At 39.9% G+C, this 23436-nt stretch overlaps 1 protein-coding gene, 1 long non-coding RNA gene and 1 pseudogene across 2 annotated transcripts; all 3 read right to left on the reverse strand.

Annotated features, from left to right (window-relative positions):
- Positions 1 to 212: 212 nt before the first annotated feature.
- On the reverse strand, positions 213 to 9657 carry LOC102469423 (uncharacterized). The gene is made up of 3 exons (XR_003547504.1): positions 9620 to 9657; positions 3595 to 3641; positions 213 to 268 (listed from the first exon to the last, which is right to left on the reverse strand). It is a non-coding gene; the product is annotated as an uncharacterized LOC102469423 (long non-coding RNA).
- On the reverse strand, positions 6813 to 9638 carry LOC102469009 (disintegrin and metalloproteinase domain-containing protein 30). The gene is given in 3 exon segments (XM_006166293.2): positions 6813 to 7037; positions 7040 to 7806; positions 8049 to 9638. Coding segments are annotated over 3 exon segments (2226 nt in total). The 5' UTR covers positions 9428 to 9638; the 3' UTR covers positions 6813 to 6957.
- A 9437-nt stretch (positions 9658 to 19094) lies between the features above and the next one.
- On the reverse strand, positions 19095 to 22722 carry LOC102468597 (disintegrin and metalloproteinase domain-containing protein 30-like; annotated as a pseudogene).
- Between the last annotated feature and the right edge of the window lie 714 nt (positions 22723 to 23436).

The raw sequence follows: 23436 nt of genomic DNA on the forward strand, positions 1-23436 counted from the left end.
CACAATACATAAATTAGCTTCCTATTCCTCTTTCCTTCCATCCCTTGGAAGAGCAAACATTGGTTTCCAGAATCAGTAATGACTGTGAAGCTCCAGATGGGAGGAAAGGCAAAGCCTTGCATTTCTGTCACAATAATTGAATTGCTGATCCAGCTGCAGTTGCAGACAATTGGTCACTTGGAAGCTTGACTACAACTGCTTGTGAAACTTACAGATCTGATATATGGTGGCTCGCATCCCCACTCAAAGGTTCTTGGTAACAGGTCTCCTGGTGGGAGCAGAGAGAAGAGGACTTAGTAGGAACTATCCCAATTTTCCCTTTGCTGAGCATTCCCAGAACCATCTATGATGTTCCTGCCCATCAGTGAAACCACATAGTGACTCAGGCCACAAAGCTAGACTCCATGTGGAAGGGACCAGCAGTTGGTGTAATGGCTATGTCGCTGGACTCCCATGTAGTCGACTGCCATTCAAGTCCTGGACCTGGTGGCTTAAACTCATGTTGGGCACGTGTGCGTGCATGCCCAAGATCCCGAGAGGAGAATGGTGGAGAAGAGATTGCAGCATGGCCCTCCCCCCTTGGGGTGATTTCTCACTTTCTGTCTCTCTGTCCCTCTCTGTCTTTTTGGCGAGCGCACACGCCCTATAGCAAAAACCTCTCTAAAATTAAAAAAAAAAAAAAAAGATGAATTTGTGGGACTTTTTACTTCTGTTTCATCTGTACCAATACAGAAAAAGGTCACCTGATAAATGTAACATGAGCAGTCTCCTTACATAACGTATACTTGTTGAGAAAAAGCAGAAAGTGCAGATGGTAGAATGATTGTAAGAAGAGCTTTAGACTTTTCTCCCCCCAAACGCCCAGTAATTCTGGCCTAACTGAAATTAAAGTCAAAGAAAACAGAGCACATTTAATTAAGTTTTACTCTTAATAATCTGTAAATTATGTTTGAAACATAAACAGACATGTGAGGGTTCTTCAAGATGTTGGACATAAATCTATTTTCATAATTTAAAAGCATACTTTGATTATGAATCTATTTTTAATGAGCTTTGACTATGTATTCTTTTCTTCCAGATGTTTGGTGTTGTATAGACAGCCTCCATCTCTCTTTATATGATTTAAAACATAGAGTATATTTATTTTACAAAATGGGAAAAAGTACAGAATTCAAATGGATTATGGGTTTATATAATGATGAATAATTGCATCTCATAAAGTCCAACACACAACAACTATTAAACTGATGAAGGTTCTCTTACTATTTTGCAAACCTAGAGCATTTTATCTTAATGTTTATTTATTTATTTCTTCTATTAGAAAGGGAGACAGAGAGAAAGAAAGATAGACAAATCCTCCTACAGGTCTTCATACTGTAATCAAGACATGATCTCACTTTCACCCCAGCCTCAGCCAGTCAGGATCACTCACAGGCATGTGCAAGCCCAGCATCTCAGTGAGACCCCACTTGAACCCAGAGGGCTTTGAATTGACAGATAAGGTCAAGCTAACATTGCTTACTATTATTCTTAGTCCTCTATACTAGAGAGAAGGTTCTAAGAGGCTGCACATTGTGATAGACGAATTAGCGACCTCTACCCACAGAAAGCGTTTAGGAACAGAAATCTCCTAAAATGAAATGAGCTTGTCATTCATTTCATATTCTAACTTTTCAGTGCACTCATGTCTGATTGTGTCCATTTAGAGCTAGAGCTTTTATTATGTTTATTTTTACCAGACCGAAATAAAATTAAATAAAGGCAAAAAAAAAAAAAAAACCAAAGAATGAGCAAGAAGGATGGCCTCAGGGCTTTATTGTATTATAAGAAAAGTACCATCTTATTTTAATTTTTCAGGGATCTGGCTCCTTTTGGACTTCCCGTTCTTTACCATTTTTACTGCCTCTCTACTTACCTATCCACATACACATTTTATTGCTACATAAGGGTGTTACAGCTGTAAATAATCTAGTAGAGGTACTAATCCCTTAATGGAAATGTGTGGGCCAGAAGAGCTACAGAATTAGGATTTGTGATTCTTAGGGAAGAAATGCCAGCATAATTCTGATATTACACATCATTTCAGTGGGGTCTAGAAACACCCTCTTAATAAAAATTTATAGTCTCACAGAGAAATTAACATGTATTCTCATAAACGGGCTACTAAAGACCTCCAATAGCCTCATTCTAGTCCAGGTCAGCCTCAGAAAGGGGATTTTTTCCCCAGGGCTTGCTTCTCATTGCCTTGGGGTTGCTTCCTCTCTTCCTCTCAATACATCCTCATTCTCACCAAGATTTGTTTAAGTTTTCTTAAATATGCCTTTCATGGCGGCCAGCAGGTTGTGTGGTGGTTAAGGGTGAATTTTAGGGAGGGAGAACATACATTATGTAGCTTCAGAAAGAGTTAAAGCAGTAATAAAACCTTTGCTCTGAGTTTTGAACTTAGGGCAAGAGGCCTCTTAGGACATGTACTAAGGTCCAAGCTAACTGAAACTCAGCTTTGGGGTTTTAGACACAGGAACAGCTGAAAATAAATAGTTACATAAAGATAATAATAAGAAGAATTATTATTTAGTTCTAACTTTATGACATATCATTTTTATATTTACTCTTCACAACAACCTTATAAGAGAGGAAATGCTTATTATTCTCTTTTTATAGATAAAGAAACACAGAGGCAAATAGAAACTGAATAACTTGCTCAGGGTTACCAAATTAATAGGTGGCAGAGGCAGAATTTAAATCCAGGAAGTCGGTTTTTAGGGACCGTGCTTACTTTGAAATGGATTATTAGCTAGAAGTGCCTCATGGTCTTATCTATTCTGGGTTCCCTGGGGAGGAATGCCTGTCATTCTGGTTGACAGAATTCTATGTTTCTGACCTTAATATCATCTCAAAGCACTCCCATCTAGTCCTCTAACCATATCTAAAGTGAAATCATAGTTTTCTCTATTTTCCTAATATTGCTTCCATCAGAAAATGGCTTTTAAGTCACCGAGTTTTAGTTGAAAACTTTGGAGGTACCTTTCAATCCTGCCATCTCGTTCATTCCCATATCTATTCTGTCAAAAGGTCCTATGAATTCTTCCTCTTAATAATCTCCTGATGAGGGCCAGCAGGTGGTGTGGTAGTGAAAGTGCTGGACTCCCACAGGGCCAACTGTACATTTCAAGTCTCAAACCAGGCAGCTTGAAAATCATGTCAGGTGCATGGTGTGCATGCCCAAAATCCCCAAGAGGAGAATGGAAGACAAGGGATTGTGGTATGGCTATCCATCCGAGGTGAGTCCTCACTTTCCCTCCCTCTCTGTCTCTTTCCATATTGTTAGTACTTTAATCTAACTCACTGTGACCCATGACATGAAGCTTCACTTGGGAAGGATAGATATTTTGAAAATGCAAATCTGATCATACCTCACATCAGCTTACAGCATTTCCTAGAGTTATCATTGCTCTTAGATTCGGAAATCATTCATATGTGTAATATTGATGTATATATCAATAAGTTGTTAGCCTACGATTACAAAATTAGGTCACACTGTTTCTTAAAAGCTTTTCCAATACAATAATATCTTTAAAAAGTTTTTGTTCTTACCTGAGACATATTTTCAAGTCAATTCCAGTTTAGAAGTGACTCTCACACTGCATCAGAAATTTCAGGACACCAAAAAATAGAAACAGATGAAAGGGATTCATTTATTTCCTATTAAGGGTGATGCCCAGAATAAAACCCATGTTGCTTACAGCCCTCCCACTAAAACTAGAAAATTTCACGTGTCCATGTGGCCCCAGCTCCACATCGTGGTTGAGCTCACAGGAAGGATAAAGAACTGAGAGCGGGACCTGTGGTCTAGAGCTGAGAGTCTGTGGGAACGTTCAGCACCATAGACTCCAGCAGTTAACAGTCCCAGTGGATAGTTCCATGTGTGGCTCCACCATGATATCTATTCTCAGTTCTCTACAGCTTAACCATAACATGAAGTAAACACTAGCCCCTGGTCTTGGCAGGGGGAAATATCTAATGAACTTAACAAAGAAAGTCTTTCTTTAAACCCACTAAGATTAGAAAAAAGGCTTGTCAAAGGGTGAAGCATCAGATCCCCTGACCAGAGGGGTGGTTTTTAATAACTTCCTAGGCACAATTTTATTGAATAGCTACCCTTGCATGGTAAATGAATATCTTCGGCATGTCCAGACAAAGGCTGTAGATTAATATTCTTATTCACATAAATAAATAAAACTGTTAAAAGCAGGGCCTTGAGAGTTAAACGCCTCAAGAGATATCTTGACTAAGAATACCATACTGAATATTATTTTCTGTCAGAATTTTAAAGGCATTAAATTCTTTAAAGGCTTTGGTTTCGGGAACCAGCAGTTAGCGTAATGGCTATGTCACTGGACTCCCACGTAGTCGACCGCGATTCGTATCCCGGACCCGGTGGCTTAAAACTTACACCGGGTGCGTGTGCGTACGTGCCCAAGATCCCAAGAGGAGAATGGAGGAGAAGGGATTGCGGCATGACCATCCCCCCTGGGGGGTGATTTCTCGCTTTCTGTCTCTATGTTTCTCTCTGTCTGGCGAGCCCACTCGCCCTATAGCGAAAAATATCTCTCCAAAAAAAAAAAAAAAAGGCTTTGGTTTCTGGCAGTCAGCATGACTGGTGAAAGATCAGACAGTTTAATGCTTTTTCCTTAGCAAATAAATATTTTTTTAAACCTAGAAGCTTCTAGATCTTTGATCCGTGGTGTTCTGAAAAATCAGGATAATGAGTCTAGATGTACAGGATTTAACTTAACTTTCTTTCAGAATGCTATGACTTCATTACATAAGCCATCCTTTTTCCTCTGTCAAATTTCTCATGCTTTTGGTTCCCATATATGTTTGAATTTTTCTTATATTTTCGTCCTTTTGTAATGATTTATTTAATATTCTTTTGTGAATGACTCACTACGTTGGTTAATTCAATGTCCATTTTTGAAATCCATTATGGCACATTCTTCCTTAGTATTCTTTTTCAGTGTTTTATTAACATCTTGTTAATAATCATTGCACATTTATTTTTCCATATTAATTCCGGAAGTAACTTAGATCCAAAAAGAAATTCTATTCAGAATTACATTGTACATAAATCCTTGGGAAAGGTTGATATTTTATTAATATTAATGTCTTCCTGTTGGAAACATGACTTACCTTTTCATCAAACAGTGTTATAGGTCATAATTCACAGTCTATACTTTTCTCATGTGAGTCTTGTACATTTCTTGTTAAATTTCTCCTTATTAGTTAATCTTCTTTGACTTTTATTATAAAAACGTTTTTCATTTTTGTTAGTGATTACTGACAGTATATTAGGTGGTTGCTTATTTATTATTGTACTTCCTTTCCTTAAATCTCTTTATTAAATTAATTTGTCAGTTTTAATAGTTTTACAGATTTGTAAATTTATTTATTTATTAAATAAATGTCAAATAATACATTTTTCCATTTGATAGAAATATTGTATTTTGAGCAGCCAGAAGGCATGAAAGTTACAGTGACTGGATCTCACAATGGCACACTTCGTGGTTCAAGTCCTTGACCCAGCAGCTTGAGAAACATGATCCATGCATATGAACACATGCCCAAAAATCAAAGAGGAGAATGGGATTGTTGTGCGGCCACCCAACCCAGGGGGTGATTTCTCACTTTCCGTCCCTGCTCCCTTTCTCTCTCTCTCTCTCCAGTGAGTGCACATGCCCTATATCAAAAGCTAAAAACTAAAAAAATACATAAAGCTCTAAACCAACATTAAGTAGTTAGAATTTTAAGGAATCCTTTCCATTTATAACAACTTATTTTACTGCCTTTTAAATAGTTTCTGCTAACTACACTATCACAATTAAGGAGTGGTTTTGTATTTGTGTTTTACATAATATCTTTTATTCAAGATTACAATAGATATTTTCTTTTGAGTACAAACAGTTCCAAAATGGTTCAGGGGGACTGAACTTTACTGTAAGCCTGCCTTAATTTGGTCTTTAATTAGAAGAACTACATGCTAAGAAATAGGGGGCTGGGGTGGATGACATTGTAGGAAGAGGAGCCTGGGGTAAGATGAGAGGACAGCCTGACAAGGACCAGACTGAGAAATGCGGGCTGAGACAGGCCCTCCTGCCCACAGCAGTGTGTAAAAGAGCCAGAGGCATGAGTCCTTGAGAGTGAAAAACATTCCTCCTCTCCTCTGTTCTGCTCAGCAGTGTGGCAAGCCTAGGTCCAGGTATCCTTCAGCACACACTCAAAAAAAGACCTGTCTCTACAAGCAAAAACTCCAAATCCATGATATTTTAACACTTTGCCCATGGAGACTGCTAGGGCTATCTGTACACTATGATGGAATGCAGTTTTCAGATTAGCACTATTAAACCGTTCTAGATCCCACCGAACACTAAGAGACTGCACACTAACAGAACTAGAGTGACCCACAGAGTGACCACAGCAGCAAAAATGTCTCTCCAAGGGGCACTTCTTGAAATGAGCTGTTCATAAATTGTGTTGTCACCATTGATAATACAAGTTGGGGCACAGGTGCATAAGATCACACTGATCAAGTTGAGGGAGGTGGAGAGGAAAGCTGCCAATCACTTCGTTTCTTGGGATTCTGAGAGGGACAGCAGCACGCAGGAAACCATGATAGTTCTATGACACTCATTCTGTTCAGAGCTTTGATGTTCAGAAAAGCCATTCTTTTCAGAATACCCAAAACTTGATCACAAACTGAAGGGTAAATGACTACTAGGGAAATAAAATGCACTAAATTGTCTCCATAGCATGGATATCATTTATTTGCTGATCAAAGTGTGTGGGAAATTTTACGTAAAAAAACAATTTAAGTGAGAGAAGAATGAAGAGTCATTTGGATAAATGATAAGCTCCTTAAATGAAAGAGCCTGTCTTCTTGAGTTACTGTGGATTGCCTGGTTACTTTTTTGGTTTCCTGATATTCTTTGCTTTGAATTGTTCAGCATTAATTGGGGGGGAGTCTTTTTTGGGTTTTATCAGTTTCCTATCAAATCCTTGAAAGACACAACAATCACTGAGATGATTAAGAAAATAAGACGCATTACCATAATGGATACAACCTGAACTGAGGAGGGCAACTGCACTTTCAGCGGTCCTGGAGGCCCACTGTCAACGCTTCCTCCATACCCCACCTCTTCACAGAATGGAGGGGCCCAGCCATACATGCAGTGGCAGTTTTTTCTATTGTTGCAAACGCCTCTGCCATTGCACTTCTCAGGTAAACAGTCAAACTCCAGGACTGACACATTGACGCAACTTCTGTTAAAACATACCCGGTTCTTACCACAGGAGGTGCCGTCATTTATCATACCCATGTCAGGGATCCCCAGGGGTACCATGGCTAAATGGTAGCCTGTGCCCCAGCACCTGAGATTTTCTGCCTGCAGATGAGTAGAAATCAAAAGAGTATGGTCTGGCAAATCAGGGATGGTTTTGACATTTATGCACTGCAGCCTACCACATACTGAATTCTCCCTGGTACATTTTTTAAAGTTATGAAGTCCTATAATTTCACAGTTACCATATTGATCACCTATTAAATTAACTGCATCATAGCACTGATTAGGAGCCTGCTTGGCATCAGGTCCAAAAATGCTTTGGCACTGCATAAATCTAGATCTGCATCCCTTCCTGAAACAACGGGCTTTATATTTGCATGGCGTTCCATCCTGCTTATAAGTGTCCTTTGGGCAGTTACTTGAATTCCCATTGCAGTACTCTGCAAGATCACATTCATTTTCTTCCTGCCTGCACATATATCCAGACGGACGAACGCGACACTCAAGACAGACAAGTAGCACTGATTAGGAGCCTGCTTGGCATCAGGTCCAAAAATGCTTTGGCACTGCATAAATCTAGATCTGCATCCCTTCCTGAAACAACGGGCTTTATATTTGCATGGCGTTCCATCCTGCTTATAAGTGTCCTTTGGGCAGTTACTTGAATTCCCATTGCAGTACTCTGCAAGATCACATTCATTTTCTTCCTGCCTGCACATATATCCAGACGGACGAAAGCGACACTCATGACAGCAAAGTCCAATGCTGCAGTTGGCACCACGTTTCAACCTACAGTTTGATTGGCAACAGCGGTCTTTCAGACAGTCCTCTCTGGAACCACAATCACATTCCTCATTCTCTTCCACAATTTTATTTCCACAACTCCTTACCAGATAACTTATTCCAGGGATATTATTTAGGCAAGATGCTTCTGAATACGCGAACTTAAAATAATTCACAAAACTACAGTTACTCCAGCCAGTGCGTCCACTGCCCATTATGCAACTGTGCTCACCCTTACACTGACAATGTAGTTCATCATGCTTCATTCCCAAACCATGGCCCAGTTCATGAGTAGACCAAGTGCCAGGTGCAAGGACATTTAGATCTGGGAAAACGCTTGTTGATCCACCATACAGTTCACTGCACATTTTTCCAACAGGAGCCCATCCGAGAGCATCAGGAAAATTTCTTCTAACGTATAAATGTGACCAATCTGATGGAATCCGATCATTTAAGATATTTCTTTTGTATACAATAAATTGGTTAAGAACGTGAACTAAATTGGTTACATCAATAGTAATTTTGTCTTCATCTGTCCATATTTCAACAGCTTTTAGATGTATTCTCATATTGATTTCCTTAAAGTAAGTGTCCATAATCCCTGATAGAAGAATGGCATCACTTATGACTTGTGTAAGATTGGATTTTACATACAAGTATCTACTGTGATCAAAGACCAGAGCCAATTCCATATACTTAGGGTGCATATAGGATATGTGGAAGTCCCTTAGCCTAGCCATATTCTCATGCTGGGCTATCTGTTGTTCTATTTCATCATCAGGTAAGCCACAGGTCTGGTTGCTAAGATGCTCTTTCTTCAGGAGATATACAACATGTTCAAAACTGAAAGAGGTCTTGAGGGGCTCAATTTGGTAATGTTTGGCATCGATATTCAATATGCCTCGGAGACCCCCCATGCAGGAACTAAAGGTGGCTTGAGAGCCCTGAGACCCTTCGACCAAGCCCATGTAGTTGCAGTCCTTGGGTATATAAGGGTGGTCCTCCAGCAGATTTCCCTCTTTTGTGAAGGAGAAAACGTGTAGGTGTCGGGGCAACAACAACCTCTTGGGCCACAGGTGGAGGACGTGCTTCTTGCCTTTTAACTGTAAGAGGTAGGACACGGGACTAGCCACACCCTGCTCCCCTCCACGGAAGCTCAGTCTTTTGGGAATGGTGACTTCATACGAGTCAAACCCCCAATCAGGGTGAAAAATTAATTCCTCCCCTAGAGAGTCAATAAGGAGCACCGCCAGAACTAGGACGGGGAGCGAGCGTCCTTGGGAGGCTAAGGTCCGCACTGACCTCATCGTCTGTTCCTTAGGCCCTGTTGCTTACTCAGTCCTTACAACTGAGGCCTCAGGCGTCAGATTTCCATGGACCGCCTCTAGGGGCGCCAGAGTGTAAAGTGCGAAGTTCCCTCTCCTGGGTTTAGGAGACCCCCACCTTCCAGGGCCGGGTCTAGCTGACTTTCAGACAGGCATACGCCCAGGGCAACTTACTTTGTTCGTTTTCTGGATGGTGCCGTTGGACGCACGTGGAAGAATGGAAGGAACATTCCGCGAGAATAAAAGAGAAAAGAAGGGCTGTTGGCACGTGGGACAGAGAGGAGCAGGGGGCAACATCGGGATGGAGAAGGAATAGAGAAATAGATACAAAAGCGAACATATTAAAAAGTCGTATCTGAACCATTTATCTGTGTCTGTATATCTCAGGATGCATAAGTCAGATCGCGTTTCTCACCTCAGGGAAGCTGCTTTGTCTTTCCCAGTTTTCCACTGGGCTCACTTTGCTTGCGGATGAAAGAAGGAGCCCCGGAACCCATAAGAGTAGGAAGAGCGCCTGGGAATATCTGTGTAGACGCTGCATCCCACCACCACCCGGTGCAGCCCCTCTGACTGCTGACTTCAGAGAAGGTTGCCAGGCTCAGGATGTGAGCCAGGGTGAGAGTTCGTTTCTGAGCTCATTTTTCCTGGTGGTTCTCTCTGCTTTGTGTCCTTCGGGTGCCATGGAACAGAATGATTTCTGTGTTGGGTTGCAATGGTGTTACAATTTATAATGTGTCTGTTAGAGAACAAAGCCCAGGATATTTCAGAGAAAGGCACTTAGTTGATTATGTCTGTGGTATAAGGGATGGATGAGGCACAAGGCAGCAAAATAAGACACACACACACACACACACACACACCCCTCAGACAACAGTCTTATTGTACATGGATATGGCAAATCGCAGGGCTAAGGGGAAGCTCTGAGGAATTCTGCCAGAAGAGGGGTATTTTCAGTGTTGTTTCTAGGAAATTCAATCTGACTGTGTTACAAGGTAAAAAGGGAGGAGGCTTTAATCAGGGAAATTAGTTAGGATGCTCTCATATCAATCCAGACAAGGGATGTTGTCTGTTGGCAGAAATGATAGAACTGGGGCTGATAATAAACCAAATTTTGAAAAACTTACTGTGTGTCAGACACTGTCCTAAGCTCTTTGAATGAATCAGCCCATTAAATTTTCACCTTGGCCACATGTTGCATATCCTACTACCATCCATATTTTACATAGGAAACCAAAAGCATACCTTGACTCAGATGGTGATGGGGACTGATGCAATTTCTGTACACATTTAGGATTCAACTCAGAGCCTGTGTCCTTTAACAGTCAACACTCCGGGAAAGGACACACGTTGACAACTTCAAAATACATGATGCAATGTAGACTCTGCTGGACTTAATGTTCTAATGGATTCTCCCAGAATGAAAGAAGCAAGAAATATAAAGAATGTTTATTTTCTGGGGTAGGCATATGCATCTGTCATGGTTTCTACTACCCAAAGAAGGAAAATGTCAGAAGTAGATTGAGGTAAGGGGAAGATGCATGCCAAGCTCTACTTTGCTCAGGAGAAGTATTGAAGGAGAGCTTTCTAAACTGCAGTCAGGGGGAATGAGCAACATCACCTGGTTGTGGAACAGAATGAAGCCACAAATGCTGAAGCTGGTGCCTGAAGGGACTGTGTGAAATTGGAGAAAGAGGCCAGACCGGAGCCTTCATGAATACTAGAATTCAAAATGAGGCTGAAAAGGCTTGCAATGCCCTGCAAAACAGCAGATATCTACTAAGAGAGAAGTCAGGACAGAACACAGAGACAGAGCATCTCACTAATGCTTCTACTTGTGAATTGCCGAACAGAATTTATCAAAGGGGAGGTTGTAGTGACTTTAGTCCCAAGTGGTTCAGGGAACTACTGATGAGTAAAGTTAGTTACCAGGAGGTTGGAATAGAAACTGGAGGTTAAAAAGGGGAGATGGCACGTAATGACTTCATCTTTAAGAAACTGGAGGTGAAAGACAGAGAAGAGATACGGAAGTGGCTGGAAAGGACTGTGTGGTACCTAGGGCAGTTAGAGAAAAAGGTCCTGACTATCTTTATGTGCCAGTAGAAAAGTCACTCCATAAAACCCCGTTCAGCCTCCATGGAGAATGATTGATGCTGCAGGAGATCCCCCTCAGGAGCAGAGCTTGAGTTCAGTGTGCAGGGAAGATGAAATGGCAGGCATTGGAGCTTCAGTGGACTGAGATGGAAAGAAGGGAGGGCCAGTCTGCAGGCTTCTGTTTTGTCTGTGAAGTCAGCAGTTGAGGGTGAGGGATGGGAGGTGAAGACGATGAGCGAGAACACTCAGGAGACAGGTGACTCAGAGGAGAAAGGGAAGTACCACCAATTGAGTTGAGTTCCTGGTTCAGGGTAGAAGTTAGACATTGCAGTTCCCGAGTGTGTCTATCTCCTGGATTTTTTTCAAACAACACCCAGCAGCCTAAATTGAGGAGGGTGGTTGGGATCTCTCTCCTGCATGTATTATCTTCATTTTCCTCTGTACTATTTCTTCTTAGACTGATGGAGAGTTTTTTGAGGAAAGACACTAATTCATCAGTTCCCTCTGCTACATCCGGTCTGAGTGCTGAGCTGTGTAGCATCTGCATGTCAGACACAGAGCCTTGTGGAAATAACCTACTGTTACACACTTTTCTTTATTTACCAACTTACATATGTACATCATAAAGATGGAAATATCCCTCAGTAATGTAGAGCAGCGAGTGAATGCCTCTCTGACCCTCTTATGCCTCTTGCCTCTCCAGTACACTCGCAGCACTGGATGGAAGTTATAATTCTTTCTCCATGTTTTGATGTCTTTAGAAGTATAGAAATTATGATATATTTTAAATAGCTCCATACTTTATTGTCTTGATACTTGAAGTTTTTCTACTAAAAAATTGTAAAAATATTTCTAGGTCATTAATGTAGATTTAGGTCATTGCCTTTCATTGATTCATAGTACTCTATCATTAGCAACTAATCATTTATTTAAACATTTATCTTATGTGTAAATGATAAAGTTGTATAGTTCAAAATTTTTTCAGTGATATTGCTTATAAGAGTCATGGAGTGAGAAATAGAAATGCGACTTCATTCTTCTGCATTCAGAAGAATTCAAAACCTTTTTTATGTGATGTTTTATTATTTTTTGTTCTTTGGACAAATTATTTTAAAATGGACAATATTAAGTACAGGAAACAAGGTAAAAGTTTTAAGAATGAGATCTAGTTTTGAATGTTTTGAATTAGAATTCAAATTCTAGTTTAAGAATGTCTGGTTTTCTTAGCACCATTTATCAAGGAGATATGACCTTATGCAGTGTTAGAATTTGTACACCAAGGGATATATAGTATGTTAAAACATAGTATATTTTACAGGCATGTTAAATTATCTGTAGTAATAATTTTACTATGCATACGTATTGTCAAAACACCAAAAACCTTACATTTGTACAATAAAAGCAAGCAAAAAAAAAAAGGATAAGGAAAAATGGAAAAGAGAGACTCAAATAGAAATAAAGGTAAAATAAAATAATATTTACCAATGAAGGGAAGAGATGATTCTGACTCATTGTCTCTTGGGGGGACAAAATTGGGCAGTGGGGGCTATATGTGGTGCAGCAGTAAAATACAGCACTCTGTGAGGCTGACCTATACAGAAAGTTTCCAAATTATCACCCAGAGATTTTTATGAGTATTCTGGGTACACGCATGTCCACAATGTGGAGCTGATTGAATCTGGCAGTGAATCAATTATAAAATTATTTTACAAGTTTTTTATTGACTGAATTCTTTATCTCTCATTATATGAGAGAAATAAATAAACTTTAAAAATTAGTCAATAAAAAACTTATAGAACAATTTTTTTAGCTTCTTTTAAAAGTTTTACTCTTTACTTCCTCCTTGAGAGAAAAAGGAACAGGGAGAGAGAAAGTGAGAGGGAGAATGGGGCTCCCTCAGTGTCTTCACACCAACATCGTCCACAATCTCACCTGGCTCAGATCATGAGCACATGCTCAGAGTTATGCCCAGGACATTTCCCGTGAAGGATCAGTTACAACACCACTTTGCTAACACCTGGCCCTACCAAATGCATTTTCCTTTTCCTCTCTTTCTTTTTTTCTTTCTTTCTTTCTTCTTTCTTTCTTTCTTTCTTTCTTTCTTTCTTTCTTTCTTTCTTTCTTTCTTTCTTTCTTTCTTTCTTTCTCTTTCTTTCTTTCTCATTCTTTTTCTTTCTTCTTTTGCTCTTCTTTCTTTTTTTTTGTCTTTTCTTTCTGTTTTTATTTCTCCCAACAAATATTTTTAAATGCAAAGTTAAGTGGACTATGTACAAGGAAATATAAATCTTTATGTGATATTTTATTCTTTTTTGTTCTTTGGACAAATTATTTTAAAATGGACAATATTAAGTATATGAAACAACAAAGGTAAAAGTTTTAAGAATGAGATCTATAAAAAATTTCAAATTGTTCAGCAAAATAGTAAAAGCTATTGCATACTTACATAGACTAAAAGAGAAACCAGTAAAACTTCAGAAATAAATTCAATGTGAAAATTCATGAAGTTTTATTTAAAGGAGTAACCACTAGTCAAAGTAACAGAAATATGGATATTTTAGAAACAAAATCACTAAGTTAAAAAAAAGGAATTTGAAAAAACTGAGAATCTACATACAAAAGAATGAAGCTGGATCATTACTTATACAAAAGTTAAGTCATGAAAAAAAAAAAAAAAAGTTAAGTCATGAGAGATTAAACACCCAAGTGTGAGATCTAAAAGGATAAAACCTTTAGAAGAAAACATGGGGAAGATTTTTTAGAATGGATTTCTTGGATATAATGCTAAAACACACAGACAGCAAAAGTAAAAATAAATGAATTGTACTATAATCATATGCCACATCATTTCCTTTCAGCCCACATCTGAACACGGATACAATGGTGACCGCTTAAAATTATAATATACCACCGCCTAGGTGTGTAATATAGTATCTAGGTTTGTATAAATAAAATCTATGTTTATTTCTTAACATTAAAATCGCCTAATGACACATTTCTCATAACATAACCCATTGTTAAGTGAATATAATTGTACATCAAAATAAAATATTCTGTGCATCAAAGCATAAAATCAACAGAACGAAAAGGTAACCTGCAGCATGGAAAAAGTATTGTCAACTCATATATCTACACAAAGAGTTAATATCCAGAATATCTAAAGAACTTCTACAATTCAAAAATAAAATTACCCAATTAAACAATAGGCTAGGGATTTGAATCAACATTTCACCAAAGAACATTTGTTTATAGAAAATAGTCATACCAAAAGACACTCAATATCCACTATTTTTTCCAATTTGTTTCCTTTGAAAACTTATGCTTTCATTTGATCCTGAATGTGGCAGTGTTGTGTTGTGGGGCCTGGTGGAAGGTACTAGAAACTCATGTATAGATCCTTCATAAATAGATTAATGCTTTCTCCAGGAAGCGAGCGAATTTTCACTAGACTAATTCCAGGGAGAGAGGATTTTAAAAAGCAAGGCCAGCCACTTGCATATCTCTCTTTGCATATGCCCTCTGGCCTTTCTGCCTCTTTCTGCCATGCTGTCCCGCAGAAGCTAGCCAAATGCTAGCTGTGTTCTTAGACTTTCCAATCACCACAACTGTGAGTCAAATAAGCCTCTTTTCTTTATAAAGTACACAGTGTCAGATATTCTTTTTTTTGGGGGGGGGGAGAGGTTTTTGTTATAGGGCGCGTGCACTCACCAGACGGACAGAGAGACAGAAAGCGAGAAATCACCCCCAAGGGGGGATGGCCATGCCACAATCCCTTCTCCTCCATTCTCCTCTCAGGATCTTGGGTGTGCACGCACACGCACCCGGCGTGAGTTTAAGCCACCGGGTCCAGGACTCGAACTGCGGTCGACCATGTGGGAGTTCAGTGACATGGCCATTACGCTAACTGCTGGTCCCCAGTGTCAGATATTCTGTTACAGTTACACAAAACAGACTAAGACAACATCACTAATCATTAGAGAAATACAAATCAAAACCACAATGAATCCACATAAAAGCTATTCCAGAAGAGCCATGTGGACATCCAATTCCAGGAAATACAAAGCATATAATAGCCAAATTGGTAAAAATCAAAGACAAAGACGAAATCCTAAAAATGACCAGAGAGAAATGCTAAGTTACTTAGAAAGATTATTCCATTAGACCAACATCAGTTTACTCAGTGGAAACAATGGGAAGATGATATAATTAAAACTCTGGAGGAAAATCAGTTTCATCCAAGAGTACTATGCCTAGCAACATTACCTTTCAAATGGAAAGGAGAAATAAAATCATTAAGGAGAAATAAAATCATTAGCAGATAAACAAATGCTGAAAGAATTCACCAAAATGAAACCAGGTCTTTAGGAAATAAAGGGATTACTATACAAGGAAAGCTGAAGAGAGACAAATAGAAGAGAACACAAAACAACTAGGAAAAAAGGGTAGGTCCACACATATTAATAATAACATTGAATGTTGGGACTAAATGAAGATTCAACAATTTTATATTCAAGCAGGTTTAAATACAAATCCACCAATTATCTGATAGACAGTTGTAGTCCCTAATTTTAATTTATGTATTCATTATAACCATTACTCATTGTATAGAACTAGATAATAGAGAAAAAGTTCAAAATATTACAGCTGAGTCTTTGGAACAAATTAAAAAAAAAAAAGCTAAAATCAAGAACTTTGTAAAGCTGATTAAGTTGCCAAATCACTATCTTTACCATATGTTCACTTATAAACCTCTCTATCCAATTTCATTTTATCTTTGCTTTTTCAAGGACTTATTTCTTTTTGGACAGTATCGTACTATAGTCTTGCAAGAACTCAGTGTGTGTAAAAGTGTTCTTTTTCTATCTCTTCCTAATGAGCTATTGTTATACACAATGTTACCTATCTCTAACTGGACCAATGATTGATACTCACAAAATTTTCAGATTATAAACTCTTATTTCCCATAATTTTCTACATGGAGATTAGAAATTCTTCTTTCATTGAATATGATAATATTATCTTTGTTAATTTAGGAGATTATTGCCTTTTAGACAGTGTCTTTCTTTAGAACTGGACTTCACAATAATGTCATAGACAATTCAGTACATACTTACAGAATAATCATTGGGGTAAGTTTTGAATGTCCACAACATAATGTTAAATGTTGAAGGTGATATGTTTATGTCCTCAATTTGTTTATTATATACCATACATGTGCTTTTAAAGACCATTCTGGGGACCAGCAGATGGCATAATGGTTACATCACTGGACTCCCACGTGGTTCTAGTCCCAGACCCGGCAACTTAAAACTGATGCTAGGTGCATGTGCATGCATGCCTCAAACCCTAAGAGGAGAATGGAGGAGAAGGGATTACAACACAGCCATCCTCCCTGGGAGATGATTTCTTGCTTTCTGTCTCTCCAGCAAGTGCACATGCCCTATAGCAAAAATCTCTCTCTAAAAGATAAAAAAAATCACTAATGGAAATTTTGTTGTTCTTTGCTCATTTTTTTAAATAAACTTTTTTGTTGGTGGTGGTAAAATATACACAACTTTAAATTTTCTATTAAAAGAAAAAAAACACAATGAGATGCCACTTCACACTCACTCGGAAGCCTATTATGTAAAAGCCAGAAAATCCTACGTTTGGGAAGGATGTGTTGACAGAATAACCAACTCTATAGAAATAATAAATGCAGTTTTTTACTAAGCACAAACTTAAGTGACCAAGTCTGGAGAAAGACAAGCATGTTTCTTGGGATGCTGAGATTACAGTGGTTTCTTTTATTTAGTTCTGAGACCAGGAGAGTTTTCAATCAGCATAACAAGTCCTTTACATTGGCCTAGTCCAAAAAGGTGGGACATTTGGAATCAGAGGCTTGGAGGTTACAGGTGAGTTTGAAATTCTTAGATTAGTAACTGGTTAAAGAAAAACTCAAGTCTCTGTTCCTAAAAGAAATTGGCAAAAAGACTGTCTATGCTTTAAGAGACAAAAAGGCGTACTATGCATCATTAAAGCACTATGCTAGGTCAGCAGGTGGCAGGGTAGTTAAGGTGCTGGACACTTCTACTTGGCTGAACTCAGTTCAAGTCATGACCTGGTGGCTTGATTTCTCACTTCCTCTCTCCCTCTCTCTCTCTCTCGTGAGGCAAATTAAATAATAATAATAATAAAATTAAAACAAAAGCCAGCAATATGCCTGGGATGTAGCTTTTCACTATCAGTGGTTTAATATTTTTAGGCCTCTGGTAATGTTTGACTCTCCCAAGTTCCCTAGAAATGACTTTGAAATAGGAAAAAGTAGTCATAATTGTGTCTTCAGACATAGAGAAATTGGAACTGTTGGGCACCAACAGTGGGAATGAAAAACTGTGCAGCTGCTGTGGAAAATAGTAACGGCAGGTACTAAAATAAAAATAAAATTGATTTAGCACTCAATCTAGCAATTTCACTTCTGGATATATACCCAAAAGAATGGAAAGCAGGGATAGCAATAAATATTTTTAACACCCATGTTCATAGCATGATTACTCACAATAGGCAAATGGTGGTAGCAACCAGTGTCTATGTTTAAAAACTGTAGTACAGGGCCCGGTAGATGGCACAGTGGTTACAACACTGAACTCCCACGTAGTTGGCTACAGTACCAGTCCCAGACCCAGAGGCTTAAAACTTATGCCAGGCTCATGTACATGCATACCCAAAATCCCAAGAGGAGAAAGGAAGAAAGGGGATTGCGGTATGGCCATCCCCGTGGGGGATGATTTCTTGCTTTCTGTCTCTCTGTCTCCTGGTGAACACACATGCCTATACCAAAAATCTGTCTTTTAAAAAGTGTGGTATATAATATAATATGTGGAAACATTATTCAGCCTTACAAAGAAGAAAATTTTTACACATGCTTGAACATGGATGAACTTTATCATTAGAACAAGTGCAATGAATTTGTTATAAAAAGACAAAGGCTGTATGTGTCCACTTATATGAGGTAGATGGAATACTTAAATTCACATAGAAAGAAAGCAGAATGTTGGTGGCCAGGAGTTAAGAAAGGAAAGAATGGAAAATCCTTGTGTAATGGGTATAGAGTTGCAAGTTCTGCAAGATGAAAAGCATTCTGAAGAGTACTTATACAACAGCATGAATGTATACTGCTGAACTGCAGACATAAAAATGGCTGATGATAAATATTATCATTGATGATAAATATGTATATTTTACCAGAACTAAAATTTTTTAATTATCATTTCTAATGTGTAATATCTTTACAGTTTTTGAATAAATCTTTCTTTCTAAATTTGATCTCTAAATATTTTATATAAGGTTTCCTTAAATAATGTTATACTTAATTAGCTGTGAACCTTGGGAAGGATTTTTTGACCCTTGCTGAGCCTCAGTTTCTCATTTGTAAAATGAGGAAAACATTACACCTACCTCATGGAGTTCTTTTCAATATAATATATTCACATATTAGTGCACGTGAAGTTCTGAGGGCATTGCCAGGCACATAAACAACTCTCTATAAAGGTTAGACATCATTACTCATATTGTAGCTGTTACTCAATGTTCTTTATTTTAGGACATTTTCTGGCAAAGACCACGCATGATAACTATTAGGAATTAATCATAACAAAATCTGGGTATTGTTGATTTTCTCCTTTGAGTAAAAAGTTCCAAAACAGTTTAGAAGGACTAACCTTTCCTGCCAGTCCCAATTTGGTGTTTAATTAGAACTGTGTGCTAAGAAACAGGGAACTGGGGTGGGGACAGTGGAGGGAAATGAGCCTGGGGGAAGATGAAAGGAGAGCAGGAAGGCCTAGCCTAGAACAAGACTGAGACACTTGGGCTGGCACGGGTATGGGAGTGATACAGCCCTGTGGGAACTATCCCCTACTAAGGCACCGCTCTGTGTTCCTCCTTTCCAGCTCAGAGTACTGTGTTAAGGGAAGAGAAGATCTGGAGACAGAGACATGGGTCCTTGGAAATACTTCACTCTCCTCTGTTGTGCCTAGGAGTGGGACAAACCTAGGGGCAGGTGTCCCTAAGCATGCATTCACAAAGACCTGTCCCTGCAAGCAGAAATCTCACACTCAGGATTTTATTAACAGCCTTGCCCAGTACCAGGGCTACCGTCCTCCAGATACTGGTACAATGCAGGAGCAGATAAACTAGTGTCATTACCCCATCTGAGGTCACCTCAATGCTGAATCAGAAATCATACCTCTGCAGAGCTGTAGTGACTCAGGGTGACCACAACAGGGTGCCCATCCAAGGGACACCGTGGAAATACTGCTGTTTATAAATTGTTTTATCACCATAAATCATTCATAAATTGTGTTTTCACCATAGATCATTCCGCGGAGGACACAGGCAATGAAGTTCACATTAATGAAGTTCAGGGAGGCAGAGGGAGAAGATGACAGTCACTTCATTCACAGGGATTTTGAGAGACGAGGCTGTTCTTGGCAGCTGGTAATTCCATGAAACTCGCTGCATGCACCACTTTAGTGTTCAGAAAAGCCATTAGGGTGCGTTCATTTCAGAATAACCAAAACTTAAGTTACACACTGAGTGGCAAGTGAATTCTAGGGAAATAAAATCCACTAAATTGTTTCCAAAGCATGGCTATCATTTATTTGCTGACCAAAGATTGTGGGGAAATTTAAGTAAATGGTTAGTGGGAGAACAATGAAGAGCCATTTGGATAAATAATAACCTTGTTAAATACATGAGCCTGTGTTACTGAGTGACTGTGGATTGCCTGGTTGATACTTTGGTTCCTTGACTTTCTCCGTTTTACATTAGCTCTCATCAATGCTATCTGATAATGATATTTCTTCTTCAGGTCTTAACCACTTTTGGATCATTCTCTTGAAAGCTACCACAATCACTGAGATGATTAAGAAAATAAGACGTATTAACATAATGGACACAACCTGAACCGAGGAAGGCACCTCCACTTTTAGCAGCCCCGGAGGCCCACTGTCAATGCTTCCTCCATACCCCATGTCCTCACAGAATGGAGGGGCCCAGCCATACATGCAGTGGCAGTTTTTCCTATTGTTGCAAACGCCTCTGCCATTGCACTTCTCAGGCAAACAGTCAAATTTCAGGACTGACACATCGACACATCTTGTTTTAAAACATACCTGGTTCTCACCACAGGAGGTGCCGTCATTTATCATACCCATGTCAGGGATCCCCAGGGGTACCATGGCTAAATGGCAGCCTGTGACTCAGCACATGAGATTTTCTGCCTGCAGATGAGTAGAAATCAAAAGAGTATGCTCTGGCAAATCAGGGATAGTTTTGACATTTATGCACTGCAGCCTGCCACATATGGAAGTGTCCCTGGTACACTGTTTGTAAGTTTTATTATTATCACTCTGACAGTTACCAAATTGATCACCTATTAAATTAACTGCATGATAGCACTGATTAGGAGCCTCCCTGGCATCAGGTCCAAAAATGCTCTGGCACTGCATTAGTCTGGATCTGCACTCTCTTTTGAAACAACGGGCTTCGTACTTGCAAGGGGTTCCATCCTGCTTATAAGTGTCCTTTGGGCAGTTACTTGAACTCCCATTGCAGTACTCTGCAAGGTCACATTCGTTTTCTTCCTGCCTGCACATATATCCAGACGGACGAAAGTGACACCCATGACAGCAAAGTCCAATGCTGCAGTTGGCGCCACGTTTCAACCTACAGTTTGATTGGCAACAGCGGTCTTTCAGACAGTCCTCTCTGGAACCGCAATCACACTCCTCATTCTTGTCCACAATTTTGTTTCCACATTTCCTAGGTATAAAATCTCGCCCTGGAATGTTATTTAGACATTTTGCTCTTAAGTGAATTTTTCTAAAAAAGGAGATGTAGCTACAATTACTGAACCCAGTACGTCCTGTGCCCATGAGGCAGCTGCGTCTACCCCTACACTGGCAGTATTCTTCATCATGGTTCATTCCCACAGCATGGCCCAGTTCGTGAGTAGTCCAAGTGGCAGGTGCGAGAATATTTCCATCTAGAAAAGAGCTTGCTGATCCAATATTTTCATCAGTACACACTCTTCCAATGGAAAATGCAAGGGCATCATTATATTTTCTTTTAAGGTATAAATGTGTCCAATCTGATGGAAGCCGCTTAAGAAGTGCCTGCTTTCTGTATACTACAAATTTGCCTAAAACTTCAGATATATTATTAAATCTACCATATATTTTTTCAATGTTTGTCCATACCTCAACACCTGTCAGATGTATTCTCGTATTAATCTCTTGAAAGAAGGTGTCCATAATCCCAGCCAAAAGAATGGCATCGTTTATGACTTGTGTAATATTTTGATTAGCACCCTGATCAAAGACCATGGATAATTCCAAATACTTTTTGTGCATATAAGATCCAGGAAAATCTCTTAGCCTAGCCATATTTTTCTCCTGGGACATTTCCAAATCTGTTTCACCATCAGGTAAACCACAGATCTGATTGCCGAATGACTCTTTCTTCAGTAGATAGACCACATGTTCAAAACTGGAAGAAGCCTTGAGGGGCTCAATTTGGTAATATTTAGCATCGATGTTCAATATGCCTCGGAGACCCCCCATGCACATACTGAGAGTGGCTTCGGAGTCCTGAGACCCTTCCACCGAGCCCATGTAGTTGCAGTCCTTGGGTATGTAAGGATGGTCCTCCAGCAGTTCCCCCTCCTTCGTGAAGGAGAAAACGGGCAGGTGTTGCGGCAACAACAACCTCTTGGGCCACAGGTGAAGGACGTGCTTTTTGCCTTTTAACTGCAAGAGGTAGGACACGGGACTAGCCACACCCTGCTCCTCCACACGGAAGCTCAGTTTCTTGGGAATGGTGACTTCGTACGAGTCAAACCCCCAGTCAGGGTGAAAAATTATATCCTCCCCCAGAGAGTCAATTAGGAGCACCGCCAGAACTAGGACGGGGAGCGAGCGTCCTTGGGAGGCTAAGGTCCGCACTGACCTCATGATCTGTTCCCAACTCGGTTTCTGTTCCCTAGTCAGTCTCTGTAACTGAGGTGTTGAGCGTCAGATTTCCATGCGCCACTGGTACAAGCGACCGAGCACCAGTGCGGGACTCCCTGACCAGAGGAGCTCGGTCTAGCTGATTTTTCCGACAGGCATAGGTCCAGTGCAACGCATCTAGTTGGTTTTCTGGGCGGTGCCGTTGGGCGCACGTGGAAGAATGGAGTAGACTGTGCGCGAGAAGAAAAGAGGGCCTATTGGTTCGTGGTTTGGAGAGTAGCAAAGAGCAGCACTGTGATGGAGAAGGAACAGAGAAATAGGAAGAACAAAGGAGAACACATAAAAAAAAAATCTCACCATCTCACCGTATCCTGCGCCATTTAACTGCATCTATACATTTCCAGTACACATTAAGTGTCCTGTAAATCACATGTGTTATAGCCTACTGTGTCCCTACCTCACAGAACGTGCTATACCTATCCCTGTTTTCTACCGGGCTTTTTTTGCTTGCTGATAAAGGAAGGTGCACCAGGTTCCACAAAGGTAGGAATAGCGCCGAGAAATATCCGTGTAGACGCTGTATCCCATCACCATCCGGTGGGGCCCTGTTGCTTCAGCTGCTGACTTTTCACAGGTTACCAGGGGGACCAGCAGTTAGTAATGGCTATGTCGCTGGACTCCCACGTAGTCGACCGTGGTTCGCGTCCTGGACCCGGTGGCTTAAAACTCACGCCGGGCGTGTGTGTGTACGTTCCCAAGGTCTGGAAAGGAGAATGGAGGAGAAGGGATTGCAATGTGACCATCCCCCCTGGGGGGTGATTTCTTGCTTTCTGTCTCTCTGTCTGTCTGTGTCTGTCGAGCTCATGGGCCCTATAGCAAAAACCTCTTAAAAAAAAAAAAAAAAAAAAAAAAGAA

Source organism: Tupaia chinensis, unplaced genomic scaffold (assembly GCF_000334495.1).
Source record: "Tupaia chinensis unplaced genomic scaffold, TupChi_1.0 Scaffold144247_1, whole genome shotgun sequence".
Classification (NCBI taxonomy): Eukaryota; Metazoa; Chordata; class Mammalia; order Scandentia; family Tupaiidae; genus Tupaia; species Tupaia belangeri.